At 40.9% G+C, this 22,118-nt stretch overlaps 2 protein-coding genes across 2 annotated transcripts; one reads left to right on the forward strand and one right to left on the reverse strand.

The window, feature by feature from the left end:
• Positions 1-6,923, reverse strand: LOC111228923 (cyclic AMP-responsive element-binding protein 3-like protein 3-B). Its single transcript, XM_022755035.1, has 10 exons — positions 6,903-6,923; positions 6,562-6,660; positions 5,903-6,176; positions 5,263-5,393; positions 4,914-5,024; positions 4,496-4,602; positions 2,040-2,108; positions 814-898; positions 293-386; positions 1-185 (listed from the first exon to the last, which is right to left on the reverse strand). Exons 1-10 carry the CDS (start codon positions 6,921-6,923, stop codon positions 1-3), a joined length of 1,176 nt encoding a protein of 391 aa, XP_022610756.1.
• Positions 6,924-12,843: 5,920 nt separating this feature from the next.
• On the forward strand, positions 12,844-21,461 carry LOC111228797 (elongation factor 2). Its single transcript, XM_022754861.1, has 14 exons — positions 12,844-13,250; positions 14,799-15,013; positions 16,154-16,335; positions 16,444-16,655; positions 16,775-16,953; positions 17,260-17,365; positions 17,748-18,000; positions 18,126-18,321; positions 18,431-18,554; positions 18,731-18,973; positions 19,359-19,712; positions 19,837-20,019; positions 20,221-20,353; positions 20,837-21,461. Exons 1-14 carry the CDS (start codon positions 13,248-13,250, stop codon positions 21,028-21,030), a joined length of 2,577 nt encoding a protein of 858 aa, XP_022610582.1. The 5' UTR covers positions 12,844-13,247; the 3' UTR covers positions 21,031-21,461.
• Positions 21,462-22,118: the final 657 nt, after the last annotated feature.

Raw genomic sequence — 22,118 nt, forward strand, 5'->3', positions numbered from 1 at the left:
TCAGTGATCGTCCCGGTGCCTGTGATCCTGGTGGTGAGAGGATTGGGAGTCCACATCGGGGAAATCTGTCCTGGGCCAGAGCTTCTCCGTCAGACTGCAAAGGGCCTCAAAGCCCCTGGAGATGGAAAAGAGAGGAGGAGGGACACCTCGCACTTCATCCAGCGATTGCAGGGAGCGGGACGGCACTGAGGGGCAGAGGCATGGTTGAGAGGTAAGTGTGTATTTGTGTGAGAGTGTGACTGTGAGAGAGAGAGAGAGAAAAAGAAAGTGTGTGTATGCATGCCTTACAGACCTTTGCTCTCTGTGTACTCTTTCTGGCTGAGTTGGCTGTAAGGGTCTGGCTGAAGATTTGAGGAAATGAGCAGAGAGAGGGAGAGGAGCAAAACCTGGACATGAATGCAGTCCGCAGGACAAAAACAGGCCAAGCGCAGACGACAGAGGGAAATCACAGAAAGCATGGGGAGGAGAAAAAAAAGGAGCTATTAGCCATAACCTACATACCATTGACCACAAAAGATGAGCGCAGGTGCTGCTCAAACATTTGACTCCATAAACATCTTCAAAGTAAACACAGCAGTAGTCAACAATGGACGCCAGGCGATGGTTTTTAATGATCTGCTTGGGCACATCACCACTGATGAAGGCAGGAAACCACTGCCTGGTCTTTAAATATATAATAGACCGAGCTGAGCCTGCTCAGCTATTGTATACAGGTATAGGTATACTATATCTATACCTGATTTATCATTTGGTTGTTTATTATGCTATCTGAGTAAATTCTCAGTGGTGCAAATTAATTGTTACATATCTCACCAGGATGCAGGTCCCTTTGTGTGTTGTTTTGCTGGAGCTGTTAGGGAGGAGAGTCTGTAGCCGGTTTAGCTGCTCCAACAGGACACTATAATACAAATACAGACAGGAAGATGAGGGGGTGCAGGTTCCTTGATATACAGGTATTATTTCTGAGGATAATGGGCAACTAAAACAACAGAAAGAAGAGCAGCACATGGTGGGAAGGTGTGCGCAAGTGGCCTCTTCTCACATTTTATTTCAATTGAGTGCACCTAGCCAGTGTCAGGGAGAAAGCAGCCTAATGAGATGGCAGGATGACGAGGAAACAAAGCCAGATAACACTGTGTCAGTTGGATGGGCTTTGTATTCTGGTAATTTTATACTGAGCCTCCTCAGCTCTGATTTTCAACAAGTTACAAAGTTTTCTTAACCATATTGTCATCAATATAGATCAATGAAACACAGACGTTATGCAACACCCAACAAAGGCACAAAAGAGAAAATGAGACATGACTCATTCAAACAGTGGAGCTCCTTGAAAATAAATCCAGCAGTGAGATGAAACATCAAACAAAAAGATAAACTGAGACATTAAAATCTTCTAGGCAGCACTTTAAAGGTTATTTTGTTGGAATATTTCTTATGTTTGAGATGATGCCAACAGTGGAGTCCATACCAGGAAATGTAAAGATGAGGTGACGTTGAGATGAATTTGGGGTTTTTTTTTTGCAGCCCCACTGATTGTTCACCCTCGAACAGTGATTGTCCAATCATAGCTCAGCCACCATAATAATAATAATAATAATAATAATGGTATCATTTTTTATCCCTTCCAAAACTAAAAACATAAGAAAAGTGTAAGGAATAGACTAAACAGTGTGTTTATATGTCTGTCAAACATATTGGTTATAACTAATACCAGAAAACCTTTTCTATTGTAACTTTAAAATGGAAATAATGTGAAATAACTGTCTAATCTTCTAATATTTGTCATACTTTTATATTAGAATATTAGGACTGGCGTTAGTCTACAACACAAAAACAAGGCTGTTTCTTTATTTCAGTGTCTTGAAACTTAACATGTCAGCTGGAGTCCGTGTTTTTATCCAAACTATGGGAGGAGCTGAAGTGGCCAGCTACAGCTGATAAAACCTGACATCTGTCCACAAACCACTGAAAGTAATAGCTCAATCAATAACAAAAATAATCATCAGTTGCAGCCCTCGTTGGCTTATGTGAGGACTCACTTGTTGGTCTCCTCCAACTGCTGGATCTTTCTCTGCAGTTCGAGGTTGTGAGCACCACATGCAGACATCCTACAGAAAGAGACGGAGAACAAGCAAGAGAAAGAAAATAAAGATAAGACGAGGAAATAAGGGTATTCAGTAATACAGTGTTATGATGTTGTATTGTCGCCCCTTCATTTCTCTCTTTGCTAATATCTGTCTGTTGAGCGTTATCTCGCACCCCATTCTGTCATCCACCGCCCCACCCCACTCCCCCCTCCTTTCTTCTTGTACTGTCTCTCTCGTTTCATTTTCTCACTATGAGTCACCCTCCATTATGGCCCTCTGACTGAGCTGAACCTCCACTGATAACGATAACCTGTTGATACGCTGGCTTAATTATCAACAAATGCTGACTCTGCTCACTCTCTCACCCCCCAACCGTGAAGCTTTTTTTACCCAGCAGCAGCAGAGCTCAAGCCTGAATGAGATGTAGACAGCACATAATTATATATTTAAAATTCCTGTAAGATAATTAAGAATTGTCAGAAGTATGTGTACTATAAACGCTTTGAGGCCCTGTTTTAAGGACACAGACAATTTTACATTTGACCCTGGTCACAGCTTGCCCATCTTTGGACCCCAAACTCTCTGCTCTCATTTGTTTTCCTCCTCTCTATACGTCTCTGATTTCGGATTCAACTATGGTCCACGGCACCTTCACACAGTGTCAGATGACTCTTACAGTCTTAGGTAAATCAATGATGGCAAATTTTAGGATCCAGCGGTGCAGAGTTTAATCTGAAGCTCAACATCAATAATAAATCAATAACGTCAAGCAATCCTGCAAATACGCCGCAGGTGCTTACGGACAATAAATTGTAAGGGTCTGACAAAACAGAAGCATGTGAGGGCATTGTGAGCTGCCCTTTTTTGAGGAGTCTTTCATCATATGAATCGAGCTGTACCACGCTGCACGGTTTGCGGAGGTGTGATGGGCGGATGAACAAAAGTGGGGGCGGCAGGCAGGATGAACAAATCTAGTGACAAAGGCTGGCTGGCTGTGTGATAGGGCTCATTCTGCACAGCCTGGAGGTAAAGGAGAGAAGGAGGAGGAGGAAGAGGACTAAACTGAGCTCCTTCTTGGCAAAACCTCCTGTGCCTTTATTGTGAGATGCTGCTGCTACGCACCATCTTCAGCTTCTGCTTGATCTGCTGAAGCAGAGCAGCTACACTGTTCATGTAATTGGGTGGGAAATCACATTCTGAGGCTGTTCATTCAATATATGATAATACCTACCTACCTATTTTATCCTATTGCTATAATGCTATAAATGTATAAGTATGTTTCTCTATAGACTTCATGGCTGAGTCATCCTCTATTAGTCTGTATGTATAAGGTCAAATGTTACAAGGATAATTGCAATGATTTGTATGCATAGAGCACCTCCCTCTGGAGTTTTTTGGTCATGTGGACAGAAATCCTTTTGTTCTTATCTATTTTATGTGACATACACAGTACTCCTGTACGTGAATAGTAACAGTATGTAGCCAAGCCAGCGGCACATCCTTATGGATGACAATGTCAGTTTGTCAGTCCAGACTGAAATATCTCAACAGCTGTTACATACACTGAGATGAAATGGTGTACAGACATTCACAGTTTCCAGACAATGAAGAGTACTGGCTTTAACAAGATTCTTACTTACTTTTCCTCTACCAACCATGTGTACATGTTTTGGCTGACACAGTCATGAGATTGCAAGCATTTTATTCATTATACTCTCCTTATATTTTCACTTACTGTCTTAATAACTTGACAGGATACTGTAAAGTAGTTGTGGATTATGCTGAAAAAAGGCAAAATTGTCCTATTTCTTTATAGCTTTTCTATAATCCACATTCTTCACACTTTTCATGTGGAGCCATTCACTAAAAATGTTAATCCTCAATGTGCCTGGCTCATAAGGAACAATACTAGTAGATAAACAAAGTAGTAATCTGCACAGCCCATGCATTTAGTTTGGCAACAACAGTCATAACTGGCTGTTATTGCTGTGATGTTTTGGTGCTGAACTCCCCAGATATCAATTAATTTTGTGTCCAGCTCTGTGAAGCCTTTTTCTCTTGAAAAAGTTTGAGTTTCTGTAAGTATTTGGTCTGTCTCTGTTTGGCCAGCCACGACAGCTACTGCTGTCGTTTTAATCCAAACAAACCACTGCTGTTACTGTGAATTTCCTGTGAGCCAGAGGAGCTTTTTTAAGGAAAGACCAGTTTGTCAACAGACCAGATTGGTTATGTGGGTGTAGCCTCGTCCCATTCATGCAACAGTTTGTTAAAATTAATTAAGTGTATGACAAAACAGGCTCATTATAAAGTGCTTCAGGGTATTACAGATAAAAGTTTAATTTTCTAGGTCAAAGTATGCAGAGATAATGTCGTGTTGAGTGAGGATGCTGAGTGCAGCTGGCTCCTACCTTCCCTCCAGACTATCAACATATTCCCTCTTCTTCTTCCGACTTTCTTGAGCCGAGCGCTTGTTGCGGATTTTCCGCCGGATCTTCTTCAAAACCCTCTCTTCAAACTTGTCAGGGAGATGAAACACATGGGAGGATAGTGACAAGAAAGAATAAGGACGAAAGAGATTGTGTTACTGGGGATACAGATTTAGATTTAGATGAGTGTGTGAGTGGATGTGCATGGTGGGTGTGTGTGTGTGTGTGTGTGTGTGTGTGTGTGTGTGTGTGTGTGTGTGTGTGTGTGTGTGTGTGTGTGAGTGTGTGTGTGAGTGTGTGAGAGTGCATGCATGTTTGTGTGTGTGTGTGTGAGTGTGTGTGTGTGTGTGTGTGTGTGTAGAAGTGTCTGCCCTACATACATGTAAGATTGTGTCTGTACCTTGGACAGGGGCAGTTTGCTGGGCAAGTTCACCCCTTCCTTAGCCAGAAGCGTCTTCTCATCCTCATTAAGTACAAGTTCCTGCAGGGAATGCTGGGGGATTCCTTGTGCCTGTGAAACAGATGGACAGAATAGTCCAGTTAAAGCGACTCTCTACACAGCTTATCCAAAGAAGCTCAGAAAATGATGTTTATTTGGTGCAAAGGGTGTTCTCTGACTCTCAGAGCGGCACAGGTCATTACAAGATAAGCGGTTGACCATACAGTTAGCTTATAGCTAACTTAGCTTATATAATACCCTCATTGGTTGGAAATAGATAGTCAGAAATATTTAACTCCTCTCTCCTTACTTTCTGTCCCACGTTTGACAACAGCAGGTCCTTCACTGTGAGCGTCTGACTGGACGACATCGCAGAGCTTTGGTTCATAGTGAGGTAGTATGCAATTCCAAACTCCTCCTGGCAGTCACTGGACTCCCAACCTGCAGATTGAACCAGTAAAACCAGTAAAAACAGCAGGTGATGATTTGCAAAATTGCCACAACGTGCTGTTCAAACAAAACACAAAATGTTTAGCTTTTTTAGCACTGAGGGGTCAGCAATCATCATAGTGAAAAGGGACAATTATTCAAAAGTCTTGTCCTCAAAAGACAACTTCTTCGTGTGATGAATGACAGTTGCACAACCTTTTATCCTTTACAAATTCTAGAAATAGGAAAACCAAATGATGTGCTCTTTGAAAGGGCCTTTAGCCTTTAGAGGCTCAGCCGATAGCGCTCATTATTCTGCAACACAAAGTGCAAATGGATAAATCTCATATTAAGGTCTTTAGTTTGCCCTGGTTCACCTGGCTCCTGTAGTTTTTGTGCAACTTAACCTGACATTTCTGCTCACTATTGAAACAATCTACTGTTTCATGGTTCAGTTTGTGGCTGTACCTCTGACAATGTTTTTTTCCAGCATGTAACTGCCACTGTATATCTGGTCTTACTTAGATCGATGCAAACATCAGCTGTTTTTTCATTTGCTGGCAGCTGACTCTCCAGAGATGGAGGCTGAGGGAAAACCGGCGTGTCAAAGGCTGGAAAATCTGTGCAGGAGCATGGGTGAGGGCTCTCTGCGGGATCTGTCGCGGGGTCCTCGTTGATGCCACTGTCGGTGGTGCAGGGTGACCACAGGGGGGAGGCCAGAGCTGAGGAGCAGTCACTCCCACCCAGCAGAGCGTCCAGGAAGTCATCCGCAGCACTTCCTTCAGGGCTCACGGTCTGAGGAGGAATGCGTACATTGGGTATGAGATATGTATACATCATCACATGTCACTATCACCGCTGACTTAATCTGATCATCATATTCCTACACACGAGCACAGACAAGAACATAAACACTGCAGCTATGCTATTCCCTCAGCTCATTTGTCCATGACTCTTTGCCTCATCGTTGTCAGTCATGCTTACAGCCATACTGGAGAACACAATGAAACTCTAAATGAGCTCATATACATCCTAAGATTCAACTTAATAACACATGACCCTTGCTGAGAATACAGATCACGCTGACTAATGAGATTCAGTGAATTTGTGGTTGTGATTATCTTGTCCCCTGAGTGACTCTGTTCAGAAGCGAACTGTGCAGAATGATCACCGTACTCACGTCATGAATTGTGATAGTCCATGGCTGGTTGCTGTGGCAACTGTTGGTTTCATCTGTGTTCCTGAGCAGGAGGTCATTGAAGTCCAACCCACCATGCACCTGAAATGAACAACTACTCTGAGTGATTACTGTCGAGGTGTTCCCCGGTCTTACAAGCCTGTTTACTGCTTGATTTGAAAGAATTTAACTAATTTCTCCGGTTCAGATGTTTCAAATTGTAGTTCCTCAAGCTCACCTTTGACTAAGATTCTTTAAATCAATACACATCTGCTTTTACTTTCTTTAAAAAAATGTTTTACACAGTAGTTGCACCCAGTGATCCGATTACAAATGTATCTTACCTTGTCTGTAATCAGCGTCATAATTCCAATAATAAAGCAGCGGCTGATGAAATTTCAGTGAAATTCTCCAGTAGGAAAACACAACCAGATCAAGACGATCCTCCGCGGCTTAGGAGAAATGCTTGAGTCTGTTTCAAAGGACAAAGTTGAAATGCCATATGATACAACTGCTTTCCCACAACCCAGGTGATCACCGTCCAATCCAGTGTCTAGCAGAGAGCTGAGAGAGCCAATCAGCACAACAGGAAGAGTCACTGATAGATGAATTAGTCAAAGTTGCTCCCACATCACTTAGAGTGTAATCATTACAAGTCAGGATTGATTCGGTGTGTGGTTTCACATTCATTTTTTGTTGGACAGGATTGATTTTGAGCCCTTTTTTTTTATTGCTTTCAAAAGCAGAGGGTGTACAGAGTCAAGGTTTAACTTCATCTGTCAATGTCAGTAGAAAGCTCAGGTTTATTTCAATTGATTTTTGCCAGAAGCAAACAAAAATTTAAGGCTTTACTCACCAGTTGACTCATGCTTGAAATTGAACATAATTCATGATTATTACAAGTAATGACAGTAAACATCCACTTTTTTCAATATTTCACACAGTACCCTCTCACAGAGGTTCCTAACTTGAGACTGGGACCCCCCCAAAAAAATCCTATTTATACTACATAAATATTTAAAGCCATGCTAGCAGCTCTGTGGCCGCCAATTTTAATCTGTGTTGGTTGGTTGGTTCACCACTTTGGACCAGACTGAAATAACACAACTTTTGAGTGGACTGAAATTTTGTACACTCATTCACAATGAATTGCAATAACTTTGGTAATCCTTTACTGGGGAACTTCACCAGTCTTACACATAAGTTCTACTGCATATGAGAAAAATCTGTATAAAGCCTTCTGTGGCTCTGCAGGGAGGTGTGTGAAATCTCAAATGATCTGAGAAGTGAGCTTACCAGACCTCTGTAGCCTGCTAACGGCTCAAAGCTACATAAACTCAAATTTCAGTCTATGATTGATACTGTGGATACCTGCAAACCCCAAACCTAAAGACATCAAACTATCAAGTCCGTCAAATGTTTCTAACTCTTAATTACTAACCAACTCACTCTGACTCGCTCACTCTAAATTAAATTCAGATTTTCTCAAAATCAGTCCAGTGCATTTCTTTTTTTTTGGAAAACTTTCTTAGTTAGTTCTTAGTTTCTTTGTGTCTTAATGAGGCACTTGTTATCGTTCAGTTTCAGCCGAAGAATGACATCATTTTTTTTACTTTTCTATAGCAGAATGAACTCACCCGGCCTCAATGTCTTATCTTTATTGCCATAATTAGGAGCATCTGTTTCGTGTTATTTCTAAGCATACACACCATAAAATAAAAGAATTACATAATATGTTCTCGTAGCAGTAACACATTTGCAAAGACGTATGTAACTAATTATCAACAGTGGGGAAGAGATTCTTCCAATGGCGGAGCCATTATACTTATCTTCAGTACAGAAACGTCAATGAACAGTCTGTCTTGTAGTTTCCAGAATGAATATCAACACAATCTTTCCATCGCTGCCTTCACTTCAAAGCATTCTTATACTATAAGGAAAGACATTCAGCCTCATATGTACTTCTGGCAACTCAAATAATTGAAAGCAATTTTCTTTTCTTTTCATATGATTTCTTTGACATTTTTACCTTTGTCAGGCGGTTCAAAGTAGACTGAGATGTGATGTGGTTTCTTTTGATTTTTTTTTGTAAGTTTCTTTTGTTTGGGACATTGTTGCCTTTACTAAACCATTCAAAAGTATCAGAGCATCGAGGAAAATGAATATTTGGGGAGAAAAGAAAAGGAGATCTCATGTCTAAAAGATCCTAGGTCAGATTCAGGCCTGGGGTTTATGTGGCACACAGCTGAAACCACTGAGACTCATTTTCTGTATCAATTATAAGATGGGAAGAAACCATTTCTTTCTCATCTTTTCTGAGTGTGTGTCAGGCATGTCACACATTGTGAATATATCAAACACTGAACCAGCTCTGAACTTTGATTTCAACATTTTGTGGAGACAGACATTCATTTTACAGCTCATGTGGGCTTTTTAGATTCTTTACAGATTCAAAATACCATTCAAGAATATTCAAAAATCCTTAAATATAAGGTTATAATGTGTCAGGAAAAAGGTCAAGGTTATTTAAATCAATTCTTGTGGCGCCGATGTGAGTTATGGTTTCAATGATTCATTCTGGACCATGCGGAATAGATTCATTTCTATTTCATAAAAAAAAAAAATCAGTTAATGTGGCCCCTGTATGAACCCCTTCCAGTTGTTGCATTAAAAATCCATGTATCTATAGCAGAGAGCCCAGTATTATCAGTACAGTAATACGCCTAATTGCATGGCAGCGGAGTTTTGCTATCTTTATTGCTGTTCTATCTTCAGATCATAGTTTCAAAGTACATGCAGATGTTATCTAACCATGACATTTTTAAGCACATCTCTGGATACTGAGAGCTCAGTACAGATAATCGCTGTGTTATGGCACATGATATCATACTGTAAACCTGTAGCATCAAGTACATTTGAATGCATGTTACTGAGGGTCAAAAAGAATTATATCCACGGAGTAAAGAAAAGGATATTCCAGATTACATTAAATGTACCATGAAATCAGAGTCAAGCAGCTGAATTCAACTTCAGTTATTTTATTACACCTGCATATATAAATATATATATATTGCAACTCAAAGCCAACAAAAATGATCAAAAGCTTGGGGCGTCGAGTGGCGCAGTGGGTTGAGCAGGCGCCCCGTATGTAGAGGCCACAGTCCTCGCTGCAGTCGGCCCCAGCTCGAATCCCGCATCGAACGACCCTTTACTGCATGTCATTCCCCCTCTCTCTGCCTCCCCATTTCCTGTCTCTCTCTACTGTGCTATCATAAAGGCATAAAAAGTCCCAAAAAATATACTTTAAAAAATGATCAAAAGCTCACATTTCCTTGACAAGGAGATATGAAATGTATGAGATGCTGAAAATACTAAGCTGAGCTGTTCTCAGCTTTTTTTTTCATCATTAGCACAGGTGAGACGCAGAGAGTGTGCTCTAAGCGCACACCGTTATCACTCCACCAGCTGTGAAATGCATGTTGGATGGCTCTTATCTGGAGTTCACTGATAACTCTGATGTGCACAAAATGATTCAATACCTGTGAGCATGTGGGAAATTCCCAGAGCGTCACACAAATAAGAGGAATAAAAGCAATTCTGAGAGTGAAGTTGGTTGCTCATATTTGGCACACTTGTCAACAGGCAAAACTGTAATTTCAGCTTCAGGAAAGGAAGATCAAACACAGATGCAGGGGTGCCAGTATAATATGGTAGCAGCAGCTCAGCACCTGTTTTTATTTCCTGTCTTCCTTGAACATCGTAAATGTCAGATAATGACCTCCCTCTCCAAGAGTGTCACGTAGATAGTTTCTTGACAACGAGACTGGTGTGCAATATAAAAATACAACTGGAACTTTTTTTTTGAGTCACTTAAGCTTTTGATTTTTGATTTTAAGTCTAAATTTAGAGTTTAAAGGGAAGGGGTGCTAAATATATCCACAGGATTACTTACAAATATTTCATCTTAAATTTGATATCATATAGTTTTTAAGTGTTTTCTTATCACTTTTATCAAATCTGATCCTCTCTTCTTCTGTTAAATTTAGGAGCCAAATCAATCCAAACCATTTGGGATGAGTGAAGGGAGTTCTCCACTTTTCGTGTTTATAAAAGCTTGTTTTCATTTGAAGCAGCAGAGTGATAGTCAACATCCTTTGGGGGGAAGCTTCAAGGAGACACCATCTGTACAAAAAATATATATGAGATATGATATGCCTTAAAATTGGCTTTATTTTTGAGGTGAATTAATCTGTGCTCATCTATTTGAGTGACTGCAGACACCTGGAAACCGACAGCATCTGCTCTGAGTATTACTGTTTTAGTAGGTCAGCTCCACTGGTGCAAACGTGACACACAGTGCATGGTGATATTGCACTGAAATGAAAATCATCGGCATCAGGTGAAATGGCCACAGAAATGATTGATTTTTTGCTTTCAATGCAAACATTAATCTCTGTCCCCTCTTCATAAAGGTTGTATTTTTCCCCCTCAATTTTAATTTATTTTGCTTGATCTGGTCAAGCTTTGGAGATGAAAAAGGGCAATAGCACTTTCTAATTAGACATAGTTTGTACAGTGTTTATAAGTTGTAATGGATTGTTTTATTTTATGGTTAAAATTAGTTAATGTTTTATAGATGACTCATAAGTGGGTAGTAATTGCAAACTGGGGATTTCCAGAATGTAAAACACCCATTCTGTTTGATCATATCCACCTCATTTGTCTTTCCTCTTCTCTTCATCAGGACAATTTAACCACTTTCCTTCTGAAAAATAGCTGAAGAACATCTGAACAAGAATCCATTTATCAACACCATATGAACTTTTTTTCCCTCTAGATAGAGATAAACTCATTGAAAATTAGTTAATTTTTGTGACATTTTGTGAATTCCTAATCTCATAAAGTCATGAATTGTTTTTTGTTGTTTTTTTTTTTTTTTTTTTAAAAAGGGTACTTCCATTATAATAAACTGTCATGTCAGGCTCACATCTGCTCTTATGAGAACCCATTATGTGCTTGCAGTCCGTGAAGAATTAATTTTTCATTACAGAGCTATATTTCTCCTCTGAGCGTGTGGACTGGACAGTCCACTGGGGTAATAGGAAACATCCAATCACCTGCCACATACATGTTTGTGCATGTTCATAAGCACACATTCACAATAGCACTTTACTCTGCTTTTCCTCATTCCACTTTCATTTCAATGTCCCAATTCAGACTCTCTCATCGTCACTGAGATGCTTGTCCTGCTCTGCCCTCAGCTGGTAAATGAAAGCTGCAACATCCTGAAACAGTGCAGCCTCCACTTTGTGCACAGAGGGTTTGACAAAGGGAAAGGAGAGCTGCTCTCCCTCCTTAGTAAAGGCAATGACACAAACCCAACAGCTATGGTGTTGCTCTAAGTGGTGGACCTTTTTGTCTGCTTTTCACCTGGTAAAACAACCAAATAACATCCATAACTATCAACATTTTAACTGTTAAAAATTCTTCTACAAAGGAATTTAAAGGAAGTTTAAAGTATAGACCCCTTTTTATATATTTGTGTATAATTCATGAGTGTAGGTGAATATCTCCTTCATTAAATGTTTAAAACTCTGCCCTTGATTCATACTGTATAGAATGATACAGGACTTACAGCTTATTTCAAGACATGGTGATGCAACATGCATTAAGTATGAATTATGCCCAGCCTTTACAGCTGAAGCTTGACTGACAGATGAAAATTCTGCCTGACCTGCAGATCTAAGCGAGACGAGCTGAAACTGATATGTACTAAATTAGCTAGTGTACAGTGGATAAGATATTTTGTCTTATATAGATAAACTTGACTTGAATATTTTCACAAAAATTGGCTCATTGTACAGTAAAGAGAAACCAAACTGAGTTGTTTGTGTGGTTAGAACCAACTGGATATGTACTGACTCAAAAATAATACCAATATTGTATCACAGATTAGACTAGGCATCTTCTCTCTCCTGTGGTTTTGTGTTTACTCATCTCTTTCTCTCTCTGTCACCTTCTGCAGATATTTGTGCCTCTGGAGCTGTAGAGTCCAGATCTGTGATTTGAAACCACCCACTGCCTCCATGATCCTGCTCAACACCCACTGCTACAATTATTATTTTTATTTGTCTCATTAGTTTCTTTATTATCATTATTAGTCCCATTACTAGTCATGTTATTGTTTTTTATTATTCATTTATTATTCATTTTGCTATTATTATACATATTTATTTAAACATATTAAACCATTTTTCTTAACTTTTCTCCTTGCCTTTTTATGGCAACATATAATTTAAATAAATAGATATATATATATAAAATTCCTCCTTTTCTTTCTCACACACGCACTAACATCAACAATAGACTTAGCAGTACAGCACACACCCATAAAAATTGCATTTTTTGATTTAATCTTGATATTATTTCAACTTTTTGTATGCTTTGATTTGTCTTTTATAATAATAAAACCATCCATAGAAATCTGATCTGAGGCCGGGCTGTGGCGCAGCAGCGCCCCCTGCTGCTGCAGCCTCTGTCCTGAGCCACTACACGGCAGCCGCAGCAGCAACAGCAGCAGCACCAGCAGCAGCAGCGTCTCTCCTGTCGCTACCGGGACTGCCTGTCCTCAGAGGCAGTGTCTACAGCAATAAAGCGTCACATACGAAGACCGACGACCAGCAGGCAAAATGGTGAGTTGATGCTGGGCTTACAAGAGCTCATAATTTTGAGTTTAATCCATTTGTAGAGGGAAAAGACGGGCAGCCGCTCCACCGAATAACCTTCATGTCTAGTTATAACGATTTCAGCGCAACAAGCTGCGACGCAGCCTGTCAGGTGTGTGTGTGTGCGTGTGTGTGAAATGGATGCCGATGCCTGGTGTCATTCAAGGTGTTAGGTGATCAGATGAAGGCTCTGTATGTTATCTGTTGTAACATACGCAGCAGCAGCAGCTGATAAAGCAGGGCTGTGGCCTTTACTGCACGGCCCGCTCTGCCTCCCTGTGACGTTCATAGCAAAGCCTTTAATATCAAGCTGCTGTAGCTTCACTGCAGAAATATCATGTTAATATTATGGGATAAGGAAAGCACATGGTCCTGACAGGTCTAATGATCATATGGTGAATCCTTTATTTACTATAAATCGTAGCCTTACATGATATTAAAGGAGATTGCGTCATTCTGTTTCATAAAAGAGGCGACAAAATATATTATTACACTTGGGCCTACAACAAGACGTCACAGACAGAGAGCCGCAGCGCATTTCATTACAGTGGTGTATGACCTAAAACGACTTAGAATGAACTATTTTCCATAATATTAAATGGTTTGGTTTTGTCGGTGAATGTCTGGAAATCCAATATTGATGATATTTTTGTAATTGTTTTATTTTATAAGATTAATGCATTTAATCTGCTCGAATTATGTTAAATAACACTGGATCAATGTTTTGCACCTGTCTGTTTTTCAATATAAGTAAGTCATATCGTAATAGGTCTACTAAAGCCCACATAGGCCTATGATGATAATATAAATACATATTTTTCAACGACACATGAACATATCACAAAAAACCTTCTTGATCTTGAGAAATTCCTTAATCTTTCCTTAATTTATGCACATCCTTTTTATCAATACATTATAGGCTTTTATCTTACTTTGTGATCCTAGGGGACTGGCCCCCTCATATGTTACATATCAAATTATAAATTGGTATACTTATACTTACCAGGTATACTTATTTGGTTACTGGCTAAACTGGTTAAACCCCTTAATCATTAATGTAAGGGCAGATTGAGCAACATATAGTGCATATTTTTGTTGTGTTAAATTAGGAATTAATTTTTTTTTTTTTCTATCTACATTTCAGCCTAATCTTCATATTGAAATTTTAAGAGTAAGGTAAAGGTCTAAAATAAAAAAAGATTCTGTTCCTTTGTGATTGTGAAATGGTAGGGCTCGGCCCATTCAGCTGCAGCATGTGAGTGATGACTCATTAATTCCTGATCTTGTTGCTTGGTTAGAAACCAGAAGGTAAAGTCTTTATGTGGTGCCCACACTCCTCCTGGTCAGGCAGATGGATTCAGTTTCAAACATGTCTTTCTTTTTATAACTCTACTTGGAATGGCTGCAGAGATCTGGTCGTGGGCATAAATAAATAGACACATATGATGAATAAGATGAACCTCTGCTCGTTGTAAATGGATAAAAGTTTAAACACCCCCACCCCCCACCCATCAGGTGAACTTCACAGTGGATCAGATCCGTGCCATCATGGACAAGAAGTCCAACATCAGGAACATGTCTGTGATTGCCCACGTGGATCATGGGAAGTCCACGCTGACTGACTCCCTGGTGTCCAAGGCGGGGATCATTGCTTCGTCCCGTGCCGGAGAGACCCGTTTCACAGACACGCGTAAAGACGAACAGGAACGCTGCATCACCATCAAATCAACGTATGTGGTTCGGGAGAGAGGGCTTAGAAATGTGTGTTTTTGTGCAAACTATTAAAGGTCCTGAAAACTCAGGTGGAAGTCTGAAGCATTTCTCTCTTACTGTAAATACCCAGGAGTCAATGTGCTGCAATTAAAGTTAAATTTGGGGGAACATGTGAACATGCTTAGGTTTTATTGATGAAGAGTTCAACCCTCAAAAGTTCATCTGATCTCCTTCATCAGGACTGTGGGTGTGGTTTGATCACACTGATTGACAACATGAGGTAACAACCCCACAACTGTCATTAGATTTGGATTCAAATTTTGCCAAATCCTGATTGGTGCACGCAATATCACTTTTTTTTTTTTTTTTTTCTTCACACGATCCCTCCCCACATCTAACACGTGAGAAGAGCACAGACAGAAATCTCTCATGTGAAATAACCGTTCTAACTTCAGCAGAGAATTGTGTGTTCATGTAAGACCACATACTTCGTCCTCAGGGCCTTTCACTGTCAAATCCACCTGTTGTTTTGTTCCAGTCAGTTGCTTACTGAAAAGAACAACTACAGCAGTTATTTATTAATATGAAATACCTAAATGCGTCCACAGTTTCTGGTCTGACAGGATTACATTTGAGCCTTTTCACAGCCATCTTTTTTACTTTCTGCTGTGCTGTGTTGCTCGTCTGCTAATTCGGAACATGACGTGATAGATCGATTCGTAATCACGATATTTGTTTCGTTTTCACGTTGTTGGTTAGTTCCTATCTAGTGAGTAGAACAATCTCAACATTAAGTAAGGCAGAACATATGTTTGTCCCAGGAGATCCTTAATCTAGCCATGTTAAAGTCCCATCTTGTAGTATGTTCTTTTATTTAAACATCATTTTCAAAGATGTTTAGAGAAGACACTTTGCATTTTTAAAAATCCACCCAAGATGTTTCCGTCTTAAGCCAGTAAGTGTACCAGCACTGACACTAATTCGCATTACTAAGTATTAACTGAAATTGTTCCAATACTGTGATGATTCACTTTAGAAATATATTCAGTGTAACTCACATGATTCACCTTGTTTTTTTTTAACCCTTTATTTTTTAAGATGAATTGAATCAGTGAACATGTCCCCAGACTTTTTACTCTCCCCTCTCTGTTACTCAGGGCTATCTCCATGTACTACGAGCTTGGAGAGAACGACTTGGCGTTTATTAAGCAGAGTAAAGACGGAAACGGCTTCCTCATCAACCTGATTGATTCTCCGGGTCACGTTGACTTCTCCTCTGAGGTCACTGCTGCCCTCAGGGTAACTGATGGAGCCCTGGTGGTGGTGGACTGTGTCTCGGGTAAAATTACATAATGTCTCACATCTTTGCCATCCCATCCCACACACACACGCACACACACTCACTCTCGCTTTTCACCCAGACTCACTGGTTTGTTTCCTCTGCCAGGTGTGTGTGTGCAGACTGAGACCGTGCTGCGGCAGGCCATCGCTGAGCGCATCAAACCCGTTCTGATGATGAACAAGATGGACCGGGCTCTGCTTGAGCTTCAGCTGGAGCCTGATGAGCTCTTCCAGACCTTCCAGCGTATTGTTGAGAACGTCAACGTCATTATCTCCACCTATGGAGAGGATGAGGGGGGACCCATGGGGAACATCATGGTATGGCGCCGCACACACACACACTTATGCACTAAGTCTTGAAAATGTTACTATACATTTAAAATACCATGTTTCATTTGTGGTTACAAAGAATACTTTTTCATTTTTTTTCCTCTCAGATTGACCCTGTCATCGGTACAGTTGGGTTTGGCTCTGGCCTCCATGGCTGGGCCTTCACATTAAAGCAGTTTGCCGAGATGTATGTGGCTAAGTTCACTGCTAAAGGAGATGGTCAGCTGGGACCAGCAGAGAGGTGTAAGAAAGTGGAGGACATGATGAAGAAACTGTGGGGAGACAGGTAAACATGAGTGCATAAATAAGTCCATTAATACCAGGCTGTGAAGCAGGGTTTCACTGCCCTCACTGGTTTACTTCGGTGATGCTGGGTGAGGTCAGAAATGTACTCTGTCACACCCAATAGTGATGTCACTGTGTACCGACCATGGCCTGGAGTACACGTCTACATCACTACAGCAGAAGTAAAACCACTTTACTTGCTCTTTAAAATGTTCTTGCACCTGTTGGGATGATCAACGCACGATTAAAGATCAGCATGCCAGCCTGATATATTTGAATGTCATTGAATATTATATGCTTCTTCCAGATATTTTGATCCAAGTGCCGGCAAATTCAGTAAGACCAGCACGGGCCCCGATGGTCAGAAACTTCCTCGCACCTTTAGCCAGCTTGTTTTGGACCCCATCTTTAAGGTGACTGAAAAAAACACTGCAACAAAACTGCAGTTTAATAAGGGCTTTATTTATCTGATGAATAGTGTGAATTCACATATATCTCTATATTGTTGAAAATTAATTTCTGACTCCCTTTTCTGACCTTGGTACCTCCCAGTAACATGAAAAATACACTATGGAGGACAGCAGTTTGATATAATGTAGGACACTAAGATGAATGAGCTAAAAGCAACACATAGACTGCACCAGTTAATTTCTCTGCAAACAAAAACGTATGTCACCTTAACAATCAAAAAAAATCATACAATTAAAAACTGTACCCACAAAGCCTTTTAAAAAAACATTAAAGGATGAAAAAAAAACATGTTTTTTTTTTTGCCCTCTCTCACCGTGCTCTTAGGTGTTTGATGCCATCATGAATTTCAAAAAGGACGAGACAGCGAAACTCATTGACAAGCTTGACGTCAAACTGGACTCGGAGGACAAGGAGAAGGAGGGGAAGCCCCTGCTGAAGGCCGTGATGCGCCGCTGGCTGCCTGCTGGAGAGGCCCTGCTCCAGATGATCACCATCCACCTGCCCTCCCCCGTCACTGCACAGAAATACCGCTGTGAGCTGCTCTATGAAGGGCCTGGAGACGACGAGGCCGCCATGGGTCAGTAGAACATTATCACCGCACCGTGCACCTTCACCCTGTGGAGAAGACATCAGTCAGTGAGGAGCACTCGGATAATCACAACATTTACAAGATTTTCAGCTTACCATATTTTCTCTGCTCAGGTATTAAGAACTGCGATCCTAAGGCTCCTCTGATGATGTACATTTCAAAGATGGTCCCAACCAGTGACAAGGGTCGTTTCTACGCCTTTGGCCGTGTGTTCTCTGGATGTGTGTCCACCGGCTTGAAGGTGCGCATCATGGGGCCAAACTTCACCCCTGGAAAGAAAGAGGACCTCTACATCAAACCCATCCAGAGGTGAGCATGTTTTATTTAGAGAGAGAGGCTTTTCTTCTCCCCCTTTGTGTTTTTCAGATATTTGTTGGCACTTTTTTTTTTCAACACATCCCTCTCCTCTTCCATCCAGGACCATTCTGATGATGGGCCGGTATGTGGAGCCTATTGAAGATGTCCCATGTGGGAACATCGTGGGTCTTGTTGGAGTAGACCAGTTCCTTGTTAAGACAGGGACCATTACAACATTTGAACAGGTAATGTATTGCTTTTTTTCTCCTGTATGGGCTCATCCTGTAGTTTAAACACTGGTGTACCTCACAGTGGTGCATTAGTTATTGTTACTATTAGTTATCGCTTGCTGTTGGCACAACTCATCCTGCCACAACAACACAAAAAGAATAATCTATCACTCGTTGACTCCTGTCTGCAGTCCCACAACATGAGGGTGATGAAGTTCAGTGTGAGCCCCGTAGTCAGAGTTGCTGTGGAGGCCAAGAACCCCGCTGACCTGCCCAAGCTGGTGGAGGGTCTGAAGCGCCTGGCCAAGTCTGACCCCATGGTGCAGTGTATCATTGAGGAGTCCGGGGAGCACATCATCGCTGGAGCGGGAGAGCTGCACCTGGAGATCTGCCTGAAAGATCTGGAGGAGGACCACGCCTGCATTCCACTGAAGGTGAGGCAGCGAGAACAGAGGTACAGAGATGCTGACCAGATACAGGACAGGGGACGCCAACTTAAAAATTCATTTTAAATGAATTATTTACATGAGACAAATCAGTTCCATGAAGTGAAAAACACGTCAAGCTTCTTCAATTGTTAGTCGGATATTTGTTGTAAAAACTCTTTATCTCATGTGAATAAAAAATATTTTCTACAATTTCTTCACAAAAAAGGAGGATGGTTTCCCAAACAGGTTCACGCACACTGCTTCATTAAAGTATATAAACATCCAAAAAATCTCATGGCTACACTTTGTGAAAAAAACCTTTGTAAAAAGACAAAAACCATTACCACCCATAATCTCACTTCTGACTCCCTCTCCTGCCATCTCTTTCCAGAAATCAGACCCAGTCGTGTCTTACAGAGAGACAGTGACAGAAGAATCAGACCAGATGTGTCTGTCCAAGTCCCCCAACAAGCACAATCGTCTCTTCATGAAGTCCCGCCCTTTCCCCGACGGCCTGGCTGAAGATATCGAGAAGGGGGAGGTCAGCTCTCGGCAGGAGCTCAAGGCTCGCGCTCGTTACCTCGCCGATAAGTACGAGTGGGAGGTGACAGAAGCCAGGAAGATCTGGTGCTTCGGTCCAGATGGAACAGGGCCCAACCTGCTGATAGACATGACAAAGGGAGTTCAGTACCTCAATGAGATCAAGGACAGCGTGGTGGCTGGTTTCCAGTGGGCAACTAAAGAGGTGGGTGCCAATTCATTTTGACTCCAGTTACATTTTAAATTAAAAGCTCTGTGTAATCAGAGGTACTTGTGTTATAGTACACTGTGTAACTCATGAGAATAATGTTGCTGTCTTAATCCTGCAGGGTGTTCTGTGTGAGGAGAACATGCGCGCAATTCGCTTTGACATTCATGACGTGACACTGCACGCAGACGCCATCCACCGTGGTGGAGGACAGATTATTCCCACAGCTCGTAGGGTCCTGTACGCCTCCCAGCTCACCGCTCAGCCACGTCTCATGGAGCCTGTTTACCTGGTGGAAATACAGGTATGTATGTAGGCGTCTTACCTCCAAAACAAAGTGAAAAACCAAGATTGTGAAAACCCCTGTTATTCTGTAAAAGTATAAATCTGTTTGTCACACGATTTGCAGGTAGAATCCTTGAGTTTCATCTATAAATGCTCGTTACCTGCCTCATGCCAGTTTTTTAGGCTGCACATCTGACTGCTGTGCCTCTTGTCTATACAGTGCCCCGAGCAGGTAGTGGGTGGGATCTATGGCGTGCTGAACAGGAAGCGAGGTCACGTGTTTGAGGAATCCCAAGTGATGGGCACTCCCATGTTTGTGGTGAAAGCCTACCTGCCTGTCAATGAGTCCTTTGGTGAGTGTGTGCCTCAGTGTGTGTATCTTTTGTGGTGGGTCTTACTCTTAGTTTCATGATAAATATTGTATGAACCTTCTAGATTTTCAGTATTTTGATTAGAGTAGAATAATTCAGTTACATTTTTTGATCTTGTTTAGCAATCATATGGGAAGGCGTCATTAGTCAAAAAGCAGTCAGTAAAGGAGAAGCTGCTACAAAGGTCTAAAGATTAAATTGGATCTCCTTGTGTCTGTATGTGAAGATCCATATCAGTGTTTTTAATTATTATTATACATGTTGAAAATAAGAAGATCCCAGCTCTTCTATAACTCAGCTACAAGTATGAAACATGTTCTCTCTTTGACTTTCCAGCAATTAACCAATCGTTATGAAAGTGTGATGCAATTCCCACCGCATGTGGATCAGAGTCACATTCTTGGCAGACAGGGATGTTCTACAATTTGAAACAGTGCTATTTATATCTTTATTTATTCCCTCCAGGGTTCACAGCCGACCTGCGCAGTAACACTGGAGGCCAGGCCTTTCCTCAATGTGTGTTTGACCACTGGCAGATTCTCCAGGGAGACCCCAACGACCCCGCCAGCAGACCCTTCCAAGTTATCGCTGAAATAAGGAAACGCAAAGGTCTCAAAGAGGGCATTCCCGCTCTCGACAACTACTTGGACAAACTGTAAACACTGAACCCGGATTAAAAAAAAAAAAAAAACAACCAAATCAATCTCTAAACCCTACCCCGTGGGCACTTTAAATCTTTGCACAGGCTTAAAGATACATTGCACAAATTGTTTTGACTTTGAGTCCAGAGCAGAAACAAAGCTTATGCTTTCGTTGTAGGCTAGTGGAAGCAGTGATGCTTTTTTCATTTCACAGCTACAGTACACCAAGTGCCTAGGGCAAGGGTTTTGGGGAACAATTGGATGAAAGCAGTTGTATTATGAATTTCTTGTTTCTTCTATTCCTCCACATCAGTCTCTTCTCACCCCACTCATCTGCCAGGATGGGCCTGTACAGTGCACTGTGATACTGCTGCAATAATGCATATTTAAATGGATCATGGCCAGAAAAAAAACCATGGAAATCACAATAAAGTGTTACAGAAGTCAAACTCCCTGGATTGGACCTTTGTTCAGTGGATGTAATGAATAAAAACATTCAGCTTATGATGAAAATGTGACTCCTGAAGTTCTGTTATTGCTCCAGTCAGCAGGCAGTAACTAAAGGAATAATTTGACATTTTGGGAAATACACCGATATACTTTCTGGCTGTGAGTTAGATTAGATCATTACCACTCTCCATGGCCAGATTAATCTCCCACGGGACCCCTGGGAAACATTTGTTGTTGGGCCCCTATTTACCCCCACTATATATGGCAGACTAACCCAGACACCAACCAGTACTCTGGAGCTGAAAGCATTTGCTGATTAATTGATTAGTCAATTGACAGAAAATTAATAGGCAACAATGTGGATAAGTGATTAAACATTTAAGGGTTTTTTTTAAGAAAAAACAAAAAAAATTGATTCCTACATCATGGGTTTCTGACTGTTAGTGAGACAAATCAAGCACTTGGAACATATTAACTTATAACAATAATAATAATAATAATAATAATAATAGCTATTTTTCACTATTTTCTGACATTTAATGAATTAAACAATCGATTATTAAAGAAAATAACTCAGGTGTATTGATAATGAAAATAATTTTTCATTAAAGCTTTACAGTGCTTCTAAGATGGAATAATACTAGTACCTTACCTCA

Source organism: Seriola dumerili, unplaced genomic scaffold, assembly GCF_002260705.1.
Source record: "Seriola dumerili isolate Sdu_G_001 unplaced genomic scaffold, Sdu_1.0 BDQW01000226.1, whole genome shotgun sequence".
NCBI classification, from domain to species: domain Eukaryota; kingdom Metazoa; phylum Chordata; class Actinopteri; order Carangiformes; family Carangidae; genus Seriola; species Seriola dumerili.